Source organism: Cucumis melo, chromosome 4, assembly GCF_025177605.1.
Source record: "Cucumis melo cultivar AY chromosome 4, USDA_Cmelo_AY_1.0, whole genome shotgun sequence".
NCBI classification, from domain to species: Eukaryota; Viridiplantae; Streptophyta; class Magnoliopsida; order Cucurbitales; family Cucurbitaceae; genus Cucumis; species Cucumis melo.
In genome coordinates, this window is record NC_066860.1 from 1,486,728 (window position 1) to 1,499,520 (window position 12,793).

Below are 12,793 nucleotides of genomic sequence, written 5' to 3' on the forward strand. Positions count from 1 at the left end.
AATCCAATTCTTTACCACAATTTAATGAAAGAAAACCCTTTTAGGAACCTTCAAGTTTTGCCTTGGTTCTGCCCTTTATTTTGCTTGGTACAGAAATAGAAGACAGGAAGGAGGAACTTTAGGGTTTATATTTCTGGAAAGATAACTGATTGTCAGAAGAAAAGTGAGTTGGGGAAGAAGAGACATCTTGAAAATGAATCTCATTTAATTTCAAAATGTTTTGATTCCCACTTGCTTGATCTTTCTCTGTTTTTAATGTCTTGATTTCAGGATGCAGCTTTATTCATTATGAATATTTGTATTATTTTCATTATTTTCTGCTTTATACAGCTCCCTCCTCGTTCCAGTATTAATCATATTCATTAAACCATGTTAATGCTCTCCCACTTTCTCTCCTTTTTTATTATCTTGGATTATTAATGACGAGAGCTTAAGTTTTGAATTCTAAGTTTAACTTTGCAGTCAGATTATATTTCTTTTCATAATCAATATAGTAATAATTATTATATTGATAATAATTATAAAAGTATTTTTGTGCAGAAAGAGAGGCATGTGATGTGACTGTGACCACCCAAAAGATTAATCCTAAGGTTTTGGACTTTTGGACTTAGTATTATTGTACACTGATGATTAAATTTAAAAAAAGAAAAGTGAATCTGAAATCAGTAATCAATTATTACCAATTATCCCATGATTGATACAAAATAATTTATAAACCAATATATTCTGTTTGCTTCTTACCCTTCTGGCAGTGGCAACACTAATTACCATAATTGTCCCTACACTCTTAATTTGTTTCTTTCTTTCTTTCATAAAATTTTGTTTCTAAAACTCTCTTTCTTTAAAAGTACAGTGCACATTGTACAATTCATTGCCAGTCCTCTATTACCTCTGATTTTTCTTTTTCTTCTCAACATTCTCTATTTCAACCTCCATTGGATCAGCTGAGATTTTACTGCCATTTTTGTTTCTCAGTTTCTTTTTTCTTTTTTCAATAAAATCCACTGCTGTAATAAAATTTCCCTCTTATCTGTACTTTTGCCAACTTCAAGACATTACCTTTTCTTTTTTCTCCCCTCCTTCTCTCTTCTTTTCAATTCCCCCCAACATTTCACACAATTCTATAAACCATCCCCCTCTCTTCTATTATATGAGTGAGTAATTAAAAAAGTTGGCATGAATAACAAAATAAGAAATAGGAGAATTGACACGAATGAGGGATGGGATAGTAAACCGATGAGTGAGTTTCTTTTACTCACTCAATGTCGGTTGTCAAACGCTAGGAGTTCATATGAATATAATAAAGAGAAGAAGATGAGGAAAAAAGAGAAAAAAAGGGGAATGGAAAGAAGCTGAGACAACTTTAAGAAAAGTAATTATCAGTGTGCTAAATTCAAAATTTAAGTTGTTAGAAATTTGAATCTAAAAATTAACTCAAGGTAAAGTAACTCTAGATCAGAATTTTGAAATTATAATTAGCTACCAAATTCAAAAACAGTTTTTTCTTTTTTTCTTCTTTTTCTTCTCTAATTGTCAGAAAAAAACTTGAAAGGAAATCAAATTTGATGGAGGTGGAAAGAAGCTATTGATAGAGTGGGCCTATGTGTTGATGGATCAAATAATCGTCGTCGTTTGATACATGATCAAACCCCATACTCTCATGATGAAGATACTGTTGTTGTTGCTGTGCTCTCATCATTTCCTTTTGTCGCCGGAGTTCCATAACCTTCCTGTGAGAATTTGAGTGTTTCGTCAGTACAAACGTCGGGCTCGCCGCCGGTCGGTATTCCGGTACCAAACGACCGGATTTGTACCGGACCCCACAAGCATTACACAACGTCTTTGGACCCATTGGCCCCGTTCGCCACTGGGGCGTTTTGTCGGTGGCACAATGGAGACATTTACGTCCTTCCCCGTTATTACCGGCGGCGGACGACGTGTCGTCCGGAATTTCTTTCTTCTTCGTGGTTTTCTTGGCGGTGTTTGGATGTGGCGTAAGCGTGACGACAACGTCGGTTTCGGAAGAGGAATTTGTGGGAGAGAGTACGGATAATCGGGAATTCCATATGCAAGGTGCCGCCCTAGACCGCTTGCTACGAGCGGCTTTCGCCGGAACTACGGACATTTCGTGGCGAAAAGCGGGTGAGTGGTTTCGGTGGTTGAATCCGCTCTGGAATTCTCGAGTTTTTGAGGCGTCATCGTCATGGACGTCAGTCTGGGAATTCATCCCGGAAATCAAACTCAGCTTCTCCAAATCGTCGGTGGAGAAAGAATCTTCCACGAAATTGGAAAGCCATTCCAGCTCGGCCAAGTCATCGTACTGCAAAATTGAACAAAATTAATTGAGAATTGATAGGAAAGAGAGAGATAGAAAGAGAGAAATGGAGGAAAACGATGGATGAGTATAATGTACCGGAACACCAAGGTCAGTGGAGAAATTAGCGTCGGCGAAATGATAGTTGTGGGCATTGCCGGTATTGGGGTAAGAATTGCATGAATCGAGTAAGGTAAGAGAGGAGGAGTCGGTAGAGGTAGGGGTTTGGTTATCAAAAGCTCCATCGGTGAAGACAACGTCATCGTCATTTGAAAAGTCCAAAAGGTCCTCGACGATGAAATGGTCAGCAGTAGTGGGAGGTACGGCGGCGGCGGTGGTTTTATTTGCATCGGAGGACTGACGGTCTTCGGTGGAGAATTGAGAGGAAAAACCGGGCTGGAAATATTCGGGTCCTTCCATTAGTGTGGACAAAAACGAAGAGGGGAGTTTGTGAATTGGGGAAATAGTGAGAAAAATAGCGATTGAGAAGGAGAAAAAAGTGAGAGAGAGAGTGGCGGAGAGTGAAGTGTGATGAGTTATGGCTATGTAAGATGAGAGAGAAACACTAAAAGAACAAAAAAAAAAAAAACAACTTTTTTTTTTCTTTTTTCTTTAAATTTCTTTAATTTTAGAACACACTAACCCAACTAAAACGAAGTCTTAGCTCTCAACACACACCAATATCAATATGTATATAAAAAAAAAAAAAAAAATCAAAAGATTTTAGATTTATAAATCTCTCTCCAACGAATTTTGACAGAGATAGATGGAAAAGAAAAAGGGATGATAATGAGAGATTAAATATATGGAGTAAGTTGAGGAAGAGAAAATATATGGAAAGTCAAAGGAGGCACGTGCCCGGGGAAGATGGGTAGTTTAACGACGACGTCGTTTTAGAGTGAAGAATGATAAAAATTGATTTGTGTGTTTGGTTTGCATGCATGGGTGTGTGATTAGAGAGAAGGTAGAAAGAAAAGAAAAAAGGGGACGTTAAAATTACCCTGAATGGGAAGGTGGTTGTATAAACTGTCGGCTATGATAACACGTGGCAGACATCTGGAAGTGAAGTTGGGTTAAGCGGGGCCCATTCAGACAGACTCATAACAATCCCTAGGCAAATTACTACACTCTTCTTCCCGCAGTGGATAAGGTCCTCCTCCAGCTCTCTTCTCCCAATCCCCCCTATTCCTCAAATTTATTACTCTTTCTATTTAATCCTTTACCTTCTTCTAATTACGATTTTTGTTTCGATGAAATATGTAAAGATTTAAAAAAAAAAAAAAAAAAAAAAGAAGAGAGGAAGTAAATAGAGAGTATTAATTTATAGGGGAGGGAGTAACGTGGAAGGTCTGAGTATGTGAAATTAAATAAAAAAGATTAGAAAGGAAAGGGAAGAAGGGGAGGGTATGGGAGTGGGAGAGAGGTGTGGGAATTGTGGGGTCCAATATGCACGTGATCTATTGTGGGTCCCATTTGTCAGCCAAGCATGTGACTCAGTGCATCGCTCGTGTCCAAACCCCTAAACTGGCGGTGAAGTGAAGGTGATGCTATAACTAAAAATAAAAGAAAGAAACGCAAACAATACGGTGCGTTTTGAATATTGCTTGAGTTAGCAGATACCACGTGGGGGAACTATTTAGTTAAATCACGTGAGTGGATGGGGTAAGGCACGTGCAATTTGGCTTATTATTATTTTTTTTTTATTTTTTATTTTTTATTTTTAATATTCTACTTGTACTCCATAACACCCATTTTTTTCCCCCCTTCTCTCCCGGCTAAGTCACATGGGGGGGTGGGAGACGTCGGTTCTGCCTTTTGCTTTCTTGGTGGTTGCTTGTCTCTAAATCCATGTGGTCTTTATTTTAACAATAACACCCCCCCACTCTCTCTTCCCATTTTTCAACTTTATTACTATTTTCCTTTTCCTTTTCTTTTTTATTTTCCCCATCATTATATTCTTTTTAGGTTCTCTCCTTCATTCTTTTTCCCTACCTTAGTAATCAACAATTTCTGATCCCAATGCCCATTTTAATCATCCCCTTGCACTCTTTTCTAAGTCACCCCCTTCACTTATATATATATATATATATATATATAATCCCTATTCTACCTTGTATTTTTAAAAAATACAATTACTCACTGTTCCTGCTGGCTAATTAATAGACCAAATTTAATACCTGTTTCTCGAGTTGAAATGTAATCAAAATTATTCAACCTTTTTAACTCTGGAAACGGAACGAGTTTGCGGGTAGTCTTTTTGGGTTTCGGTCCAATCCGAAATTGGGTGAAAACGTGGGCCGCTTTAGTCGGCCCATTATTGGGCCAATACGAGAGGGATGTTTGTTATGAGTTCTAGTCCAGCCCAATGTCACCTACGACTATTGGATCTAAGTCGTTCAATTTGGGGGGGAGGGAGGACCGGAAACTGGGAAGTGTGAACCTCCCGTCGACGTTCAACGGATAGCATATTTCACGGGCTGTGTGATCGTTGGTGTTGGATTCTATTATCGCGGAAAGATCTATAAGTTTGCCATGGTGGATCGGAAGCAGGAGTGGAGCAATTTCCGACCGGGGGAGTGGCTGAATTTAATGGTGACAGAGCCGTACTATCTCTCTCATTTTCTAGCCTTCTTTTCCTATTTAGTAATTCGAAGCTCGGCAAATAATGTTCTCTTCTACAACATTACACATCTTCTTCTTTGCCGGGTAATGATCCTTATTTCTCCAGTTTGATACTACTCTTTATCGGCATTTTTTTTTCTTGTTTGTATGGTTTGTGCCTCTTGTATTCGGACAACTTAACTTTATTTATTGTTTTCTTGTTTCTTCACCTCTTTAGGAGCTTCAAGCGATTTTGGTGTTTCTGATTTTCTACATGTTTAAGGTATTTTCCACATCCTATAGTAATATTTTAATTTCTATTTACATCCTATAGTAATATTTTAATTTCTATTTTTAGGTTATAATGTTTTTATTTCGATTGGTTAGATTTTATATCGATTGATCTTTGGGAAATATGAGTAATTAGTTCTTGAATGATGGCAGACGGTGAGAAGAGAGACGCCGGAGGCCTTCATTGCCGATATACTGTTGTTTGTTAAGGTAGTTACTCCTTTCGTCGTGGACTAAGGAATTTTTTTCTGATGAAAATTTCGTGTAGCTATGCGTTGCTCTGCTGCACGTAGAGAGTTTGATGTTGTCCATGTAGTTTCACTCGTCTTATTTGGCTGTAGCGGGTCTTTTGTAATATCTTTGTTGCTCAGTGATCCATTCACCTGGTTTCAATTCGTTCAGATTTTTCTAGTTGCTCTCGCTTCTATGATGGATTATCACCTTGCAATTTGGTATGTGATCGTGTTCACAGGTAAGGGTTATTTTTGTCTTAGTCCATGCTCATAAAGTTGTTGATGGGTACTCAATTGTTATATGATAGTATGCTGTTTCCTCTTCCTTCTTCCCAGGGATATATGTTTTTACTCAACAACCTGTCTTCCAAGGATCAGGTTTGAAATAAGATAACTTTACCGTCCAATTTCTTTTTGTCTTTAACTCTCCTGGGATCTTATAAAAGCCTTGTACAACCAAATTATTCTCCAGTGAGTATAGTGTAAATTATATGCTTACAATGTGATTTATAAAAATTGCCTTTTCTTTTCTGTTAAATTCCTTTCTGTAGGTACCTGCAGTAAGTTAACTCCATTGCAGCTGGAATCCTTGCTGACTGAGGGGAACAACAAGTCAAGATTCTGGCTGGTTCATTCTGCAGTCTCTTCACCTAGTACTTTTATTGCTATAAATTTTTTAGTTACTACACATTTTTTCTAGTAACAATTCTCTAGTGGAAGTCAAACTGAACGCAGTAATAGTAGCCTAGCAGGTGTTTTCAACTTGATTGAGTGAATTGCAACATTTCGAGGCAGGAAGCTTAGTTTACCTCTAAACTTATTTCTAGTTGTAGACAGAGAGAGAGTGATAGTACAAATTTGATATAGGAAAGTTACTTTGGCAGACAAAGCAATATGGGAGGGTTTCATGATGAAACTTGAGATAGCATAGCTCTTGGGATTTTATAATTACAAATTATACGCTACATATATGAAGCCATGTTAGACAATTAAATAAGTCAATGATTGTTAACCACGACGAGATAGGTTGGCCTAGTGATGAATAGGGGCCATGTAAATACTTAAAGGGCTTAGAAGGAATGAGGTTTAGTACCATTTCATCTAAATAGCACAACTATGGGTATGGAACTCATATGACACAACACACAAATACAATGACATGCTAACAGACACGAACACTTCACTTCTGCTAGCGTGTTCGTGTTGGACGCTTCTCATACATGTATCACACTTTTTAGTGTGATAGATGTGTTCGACAGTAGTTGTACAAAGTCAAAATGGAACCAATATTTGGTAGACATCATCAAACACTTCTTACATATACCAAGCCAACACACATATGACATAAATAGTAAAATTTGGGAGCGAAATATATCAAATTAATTTTTTAAAGGTAGAAATGAATAAACTCATTGACTTTGAATCTCCTTCTTGTTTAATTATTATTATATTTTAAAAAATGTTTGTTTTAATAAACGTATTCTTGTTGTATCTGTGCCTGTGTCTTAAATTTTTAAAGAATGATGTGTCATTATGTCGATGTTGATGTGACATGCGGCTTAGATGACATGCCATTTTTTTAAAAATGTAGGACATAGCCACACAGGCCCACAACAATACACATTTGTCTAAATGTACATTCTCAAGAAAATATATATCGATGAAGAAAATTCAAAGTCAACAAGTTTATGCACTTGTATGCTTTAGTGAGGAGTTTGATGTATTTATCTTTTAAAATGCATTATTTTTTCCCTTATACTAATACTTTTCTATTTCATATGCTTAACATGTACTCGATATATGTCTAGCAAATGTTAGACTCATATTGGCTTTGTACACCTAAGGTTTAACACATATCTATTGTGCTAACAAGTGTCCAACTCATGTCAACAAGTGCGGAGTGTCCAAGTGTCTTACACAAGCTATTACCCCAACTAATTTGTTTGTGTTTCTTAGGTAGCTACCTACTAGGATTGAATATTTTATGAGTTACTTTGGCAACCAAACATAGTAGCGTAAAACACTTGTCATGTGAGAATATTCGAGATGCCTGCAAGGTGGCGTAGACACTTTTAGGGTTATGAAAAGAAAAGGAGAGTAATAAGTTAATGATTATGTAAAGAAGATCAAGCTGTTGAATAATTTAGTACAGTAGAAATTTTCATAATATTCCCAGCATCGAAATCAAGTTCCTGTTCTTTTTTTCTTGGGATGTTTACTTGAATCTATTGACTTGGTTCTCAGAATTAACTTTATTTCCAGTAATTGAGAATCAACATCTGCAAATCCGTGAATCCAAATTTGAACCTTTGAGCAACTGTAAATGCACTGACAAGTTCAAATGCTTATAATCTGTATGTCATTTTATCATGTATGCAGAACTCACATTTTCTTTGATTTTATTCAGTCTTTAATGAATGGCTTTCCTGAATTGCTAGGTTGAGTTTCGTGTTTCTTTCTCAGCTGATTGCATACGGTCTAGTAGATGCTTGCCTGAGCTATCAGTTACGTGAGTACTTCTCCTTTCACTTTGTTCATGGATTCAGGGAGAAAAGTTTATAAGAAGTTGTATTCCTTCTGTATTAGTAGTTTTTCTAATCTATATCTTTGGTGTCATCTTTTCTGTTGAAATTCAATATAAAAGTTTTTCATGTTTCACATATGAAATCCTGGAAATCTTCACCCTTGAGACATCTAGATCGGCTTCATGGATCTGAAACTCCGATATTGTTTTTGTAGTTCTAATTCCCCCTCCTCCCCATATGTTTGCACTTTCTGCTTGAAGTAGCTTAGATTTGTATTTACGTCTCCTTAAGCAGATATTCAAACAAACATCTATCATTTGGAGTAGTTGATCTTGGGCTCTTTCCAAATGTTGCTGAGAAATTTGGAATATCACTTGGTGGTAATTGTCTTAAGATTTCGTTCTAAATTTGAATGTTGTTTTTCAGTTTTGTAAAGACTTTGCTATCAGAATTTCTTATAACTTCCGAATGAATTTATCAGGAAGTATGAACCAGCTTCCTACCTATATCTTATTTGAGAATGCAGCTGAGATTGCTCGCCTTCCAGATTTGGATTTTGAAATAAAAGCATACCCTCCAATAACCAAGGTAACCTTCTTTTTGGGGTTTTAATGTTTTTGGGCTTACAAATTCAGATAATTAGAGAAGATAACATGTTTGCATTAGTTCATGTAAAGTACATACTGATGCTATTTCTTTTCTTCCGAAGGTAATGCCTGTTAATATAATATTACGTCTACTTTTTCCCACATTTTTTTAAGAGTAAGATACTACTTCAAAGTATGGCGCACACACATATACGTATGTATGTATATAAGGGGCTTTGTTGATAGTTTATAGCCCCGAGGTATTTTAACATTTTACCTTACCCTAAATTTATTCATTTTTTTTGTATTAGGGCTTGCTAGAGCCTATAAAATTGTCTTCTCTTGTAACTTTCATTATGTGTGAAAATAATAAAGAGACTCTCTATCGTAGTTTTTTCTCCCTGTTCTAGGTTTTTCCACGTAAACTTTGTGTTCTCTTTTCTACCATTTAACGATATATATTTGCGAAATTAGCAGACCTTTTTAGGATGCAATCAGGCAATTTCATTTTCATCTTTTTTAGTTTTTTGGCAACAAACATTATTTTCAGTCATAATTAGAGGAAGAAGAAGAAGGAAAGGAAAAAAAGAAGACAGAAAAGTTAAAACTGATTCACCATTTATTTCATGAATTTTTTAAGCCTTAATCTTTTTACTACATAAATAAATAAAAGTTGAAGAAGACTGACAATATTTTACTGCTTCTGAATTTTTTTTATCTGTCATGGACAACCAAATTTGGTAGGGTTGTCTTTGTGAATAATTAAGGTTCTTTGAAACTGGTTTGAATTCTCATCCTAGTTATGTTATATTCAACTAAACAAACTAATGCATATCAAAATCATCCTCGAGATTGCTTCCGAATTGAAGCAACCTAAATTTATTCTTAATGTGTATTCCTCAACTATTATGTTGAAATTATAATTAGTATTGGCCAATCAATTCCAAATACATGTCCTACTTAATGTCTATACGCGGAGACTTTCAAGTTTCAATGAATGATGTTGGAGGATCACTCTTCTATAGCGAGGAGGTTTTCTATTGATGTTTCAACCAACAGATTGAGTTAGCTTCTTTTTGTGATCCAATTAGTCTCTTCTTAACTTCTTGGTTCTTTCTTTTTGCAGCGGCTTCTCTGCAGGCATTTTGACCTCGATCGCCGCCTACTTGAGTACGCATATGGAAAATAGGCATCATCAGGTTGTGCTTCATTCAACCAAGCTTATCTTCTTTCTCTCTTTCTCGCTTCATGGGCTCTATATCCCATATGAGTTAGTTAGTTATAGTATCCTGAGAGAATAGAATTCGATCATGATTCATGTATAAACTGATGACATTTCAGTCCTGAGTTTTGTAATTTGTGTCTTGAGAGTTCTGTAAAGTTGTACACTTAACCGATTTAGAACCTGAAGTAATGCAAATATATGGAATTCCAAATGGGAGAGTGGAACGCAAATTCCTTATGGAATCACCCTCGTCAAAATACAACAAATTCAATGATAGCCGCTTTTATTGACTTTGTTAGGTTCTTCTCAATATCATATCTTTACCTAATCGCTGTCATTTTCTTAAGGTTAATCAATCAGTTCCTCTTGTCATCACGAGTAATTCATTTTGATTTTTTTGTTTGTTTGTTTGTTTGATTGATCGATCTTGACTTGGGTATGGGAAGAAGTCATATTATCATCACTATTATCTTCAAAATAACGTCGTTGTCATGAACTTACACCACCCTGAAGAACACGTTAAAGATCAATGATTTAGAATATACCATTTTAGACAGCTTACAAGCAGTTGTTTTGTCTTCAAGTAACTTTGAATTTATTTTTTTATTTTAACTACTCAGAAGAAGAATTGGTTATATTATAATCATTGCCACATTCGTTTGTTCTTATTTTACATTATAATAAAAGTAAAATTGAACCTCAAGATTGCTGATCACAACCTGATTTCAATTCTGTCTAATCTCTCTCTTTCTTCTTTCTTGTGAATTTATATAATTTGTGACAGAAATTAATCTTGTTTATTACTCATTGGTAATTGAAATCATGTCCCCCATATTATTGAAAATGAAGGTTCTAATCACAAACACACACACACACACATATAAATTAAGGTTTTGTAAGAGAGAGTCAGGAATTAATGTTGTTTCTTTGTTAGCTGTCGTTAACGGCATGCGCGGCAGAGACTGAAGTCTTTTTTAAACTTAAAAAACACGTCTTCTTCTTCCTTAATTTTGAAACCCATTTTTTCATTGTACTCAAAAACCACAAAACCTAAGCCTAAAGATTAAAAACATTGTGAAAAAAACGTCACCAATGATTTGAATAAACATAGGAAACAGAGGGAACAAAATCTGAAGAAAGCATGGGAATGAAAGACAGACAGCAAAATGAGTAGTAATGGACCCCATTTGAATGAAAACGGTAGGACGAAAATGTAGATGACAATACGTCATTTGGATTGACTTAAGAAAAAAACATTACGATTACACCAATTTTGATCATAGATCTCGTAGAGATGGTGAATAAATTTGGTAGCATATTGTATAAATATAACTGTTTTGTATTGTCCCTATGATAGCCTTTTTAATCCAAGTCTCTAAGAGAGAGTTATATATTTGGAAATAAAAATTTGTTAATGTTTTAATTTCACTTTTGTTGGTGTTTTTTTTTTCTTTTTCCTGTCACCTGATATTTGGAGGAAAGTGATTGGATTTCTTTTTGTAAAAGCAATACATTTTTTTAAAAAAAGAATAATGATTATTCTACAATGGTTTGTTGTTTAAAGTGCTTGATCTAAAAATGGTTGAAAAATGATACTTTAAAACCATAACCTAAGATTTTTGAATTCTGATATTTTTCTAACATAAATTGATCATGATGCCAAAATCTAAACAAAAAAAAAGCGTAACTTGAGATTAAGATACGAGTTAATGTATTTACGGAGAGAATGATCATATGAAATTTAACTTTTTTTTTTCTTTTAAGATTAAGATGAAATAGATCTTGATTCGATTAAACCATACTAAGCTTATATGATCTCTATATCTAATTTATATCATGAATTTATTTTCATAGAGTAATTTTTTTTTTAATCTTTTAACCTATTTCTTCATGAAAAAAATTCACCAACGAGACGATAGAAAATGTGAAATTAGATATAATTCAAGTTCAAGTCATGTTCACTATTCAATAATTCATTGATGTAATCGAAATGGTATTATTCCATTGATGAATCAAATTGTCAAGAATTTGAATTGCAAAATATTATCGTTTAACCCTAATACAGTAACTATAAATCTAATGATATAAATAAAATATGATAGATTCATAATTCTAACACTATTCAAATTTGAAACACAATTAAATCGAGCACCCTCCGTTCCTCAATCAAATTGTTGACCCACCTAAGGTAAAAGGGAGCTTAGTTCAAAATTGAGTTGAGAAGTGGTAAATATGTCCAAAAAAAAAAAAAGAAAGAAAGAAAAGAAAGGAAAGTGTTGTTTTTGTTTTAATGGGTAAAAGAGATAAGTTTTATTAGGGTTAGGGAATATATGGAGAACCCCAAGGAGGAGACAAAGGGTAGAAAGAGTGAAAGTTGTTAGGTAATTAAGGAACAGAATATTTTTAATTAAGAAGATAGTTTGAAGATTTTAATGTATGGAAAAGGAATGGTTAATGTGTGTTTTTAAATTAAGGGGGAGGGGGAGAGTAAAAATGGGGGAAACACGATGTCCCCACATACCCATAAGAATGTCCCTTGGGGGTGTTTTGGCACAAACTCTAATACGCCGAAAGAAGCGACACGCCTTCCCCTTCGCCTTCGCCTTCGCCTTCCTGGGTCCCTCTCGCCTTCTATCATTTCCTTCCCCCCCCCCCCCCTCCTTTTTATCCCACTCTGTATTTCTCTTCTCATCTTCAAATGGGTTTTACCTTACCAACTGCTACTCCTCTCTTCTAATTTTATTTTGTATTGTGAAAATAAGTAAAGAAAATAAAATGGGATATATATATATATATATACACACATATATTTGTATGTGAAAGAAAGAAAGAAAGAAAGAAAGAAAGCGCACTGCTTTTGAATTACTATTGAGAGCACGATTATAAAGTTAACAAATGTCACGCGTGCTTTCCCTCGGGTCCACACGTGTGGTCCACCCCCCTCTCCTTCCTTCCTTCCCTTTCTCTTCACGTTCTTCCCATTTTTTTTTTATTTTCCTACTATTTTACTTTTTTTT

At 35.1% G+C, this 12,793-nt stretch overlaps 2 protein-coding genes across 3 annotated transcripts; one reads left to right on the plus strand and one right to left on the minus strand.

The window, feature by feature from the left end:
* Positions 1 to 812: 812 nt before the first annotated feature.
* Positions 813 to 3,515, minus strand: LOC103503604 (GATA transcription factor 9-like). The gene is made up of 2 exons (XM_008467846.3): positions 2,414 to 3,515; positions 813 to 2,320 (listed from the first exon to the last, which is right to left on the minus strand). The coding sequence occupies exons 1-2, from the start codon at positions 2,732 to 2,734 to the stop codon at positions 1,583 to 1,585; spliced, it is 1,059 nt and encodes a 352-aa protein (XP_008466068.2). The 5' UTR covers positions 2,735 to 3,515; the 3' UTR covers positions 813 to 1,582.
* Positions 3,516 to 4,711: 1,196 nt separating this feature from the next.
* On the plus strand, positions 4,712 to 9,987 carry LOC103503605 (uncharacterized). Of its 2 annotated transcripts, XM_008467847.3 has the most exons (10): positions 4,712 to 5,020; positions 5,154 to 5,198; positions 5,360 to 5,416; positions 5,609 to 5,678; positions 5,776 to 5,817; positions 5,991 to 6,067; positions 7,878 to 7,948; positions 8,259 to 8,344; positions 8,446 to 8,552; positions 9,678 to 9,987. In XM_008467847.3, the coding sequence occupies exons 1-10, from the start codon at positions 4,847 to 4,849 to the stop codon at positions 9,738 to 9,740; spliced, it is 792 nt and encodes a 263-aa protein (XP_008466069.2). In that variant the 5' UTR covers positions 4,712 to 4,846; the 3' UTR covers positions 9,741 to 9,987. The 2 variants fall into 2 exon arrangements, with proteins under 2 accessions (XP_008466069.2, XP_050939490.1); XM_051083533.1 differs by lacking the exon at positions 5,776 to 5,817 and having other exon boundaries at positions 4,713 to 5,020.
* Positions 9,988 to 12,793: the final 2,806 nt, after the last annotated feature.

Bases quoted from the DNA above. Each gene is read 5' to 3' on its own strand.
- LOC103503605 (XM_008467847.3), top strand. From the start codon at position 4,847: ATGGTGGATCGGAAGCAGGAGTGGAGCAATTTCCGACCGGGGGAGTGG. The intron at 5,021-5,153 runs GTAATGATCCTT...TCACCTCTTTAG, and splicing joins CACATCTTCTTCTTTGCCGG to GAGCTTCAAGCGATTTTGGT. The intron at 8,345-8,445 runs GTAATTGTCTTA...TGAATTTATCAG, and splicing joins ATTTGGAATATCACTTGGTG to GAAGTATGAACCAGCTTCCT.
- LOC103503604 (XM_008467846.3), bottom strand. From the start codon at position 2,734: ATGGAAGGACCCGAATATTTCCAGCCCGGTTTTTCCTCTCAATTCTCC. The intron at 2,321-2,413 runs GTACATTATACT...TCAATTTTGCAG, and splicing joins CCACTGACCTTGGTGTTCCG to TACGATGACTTGGCCGAGCT.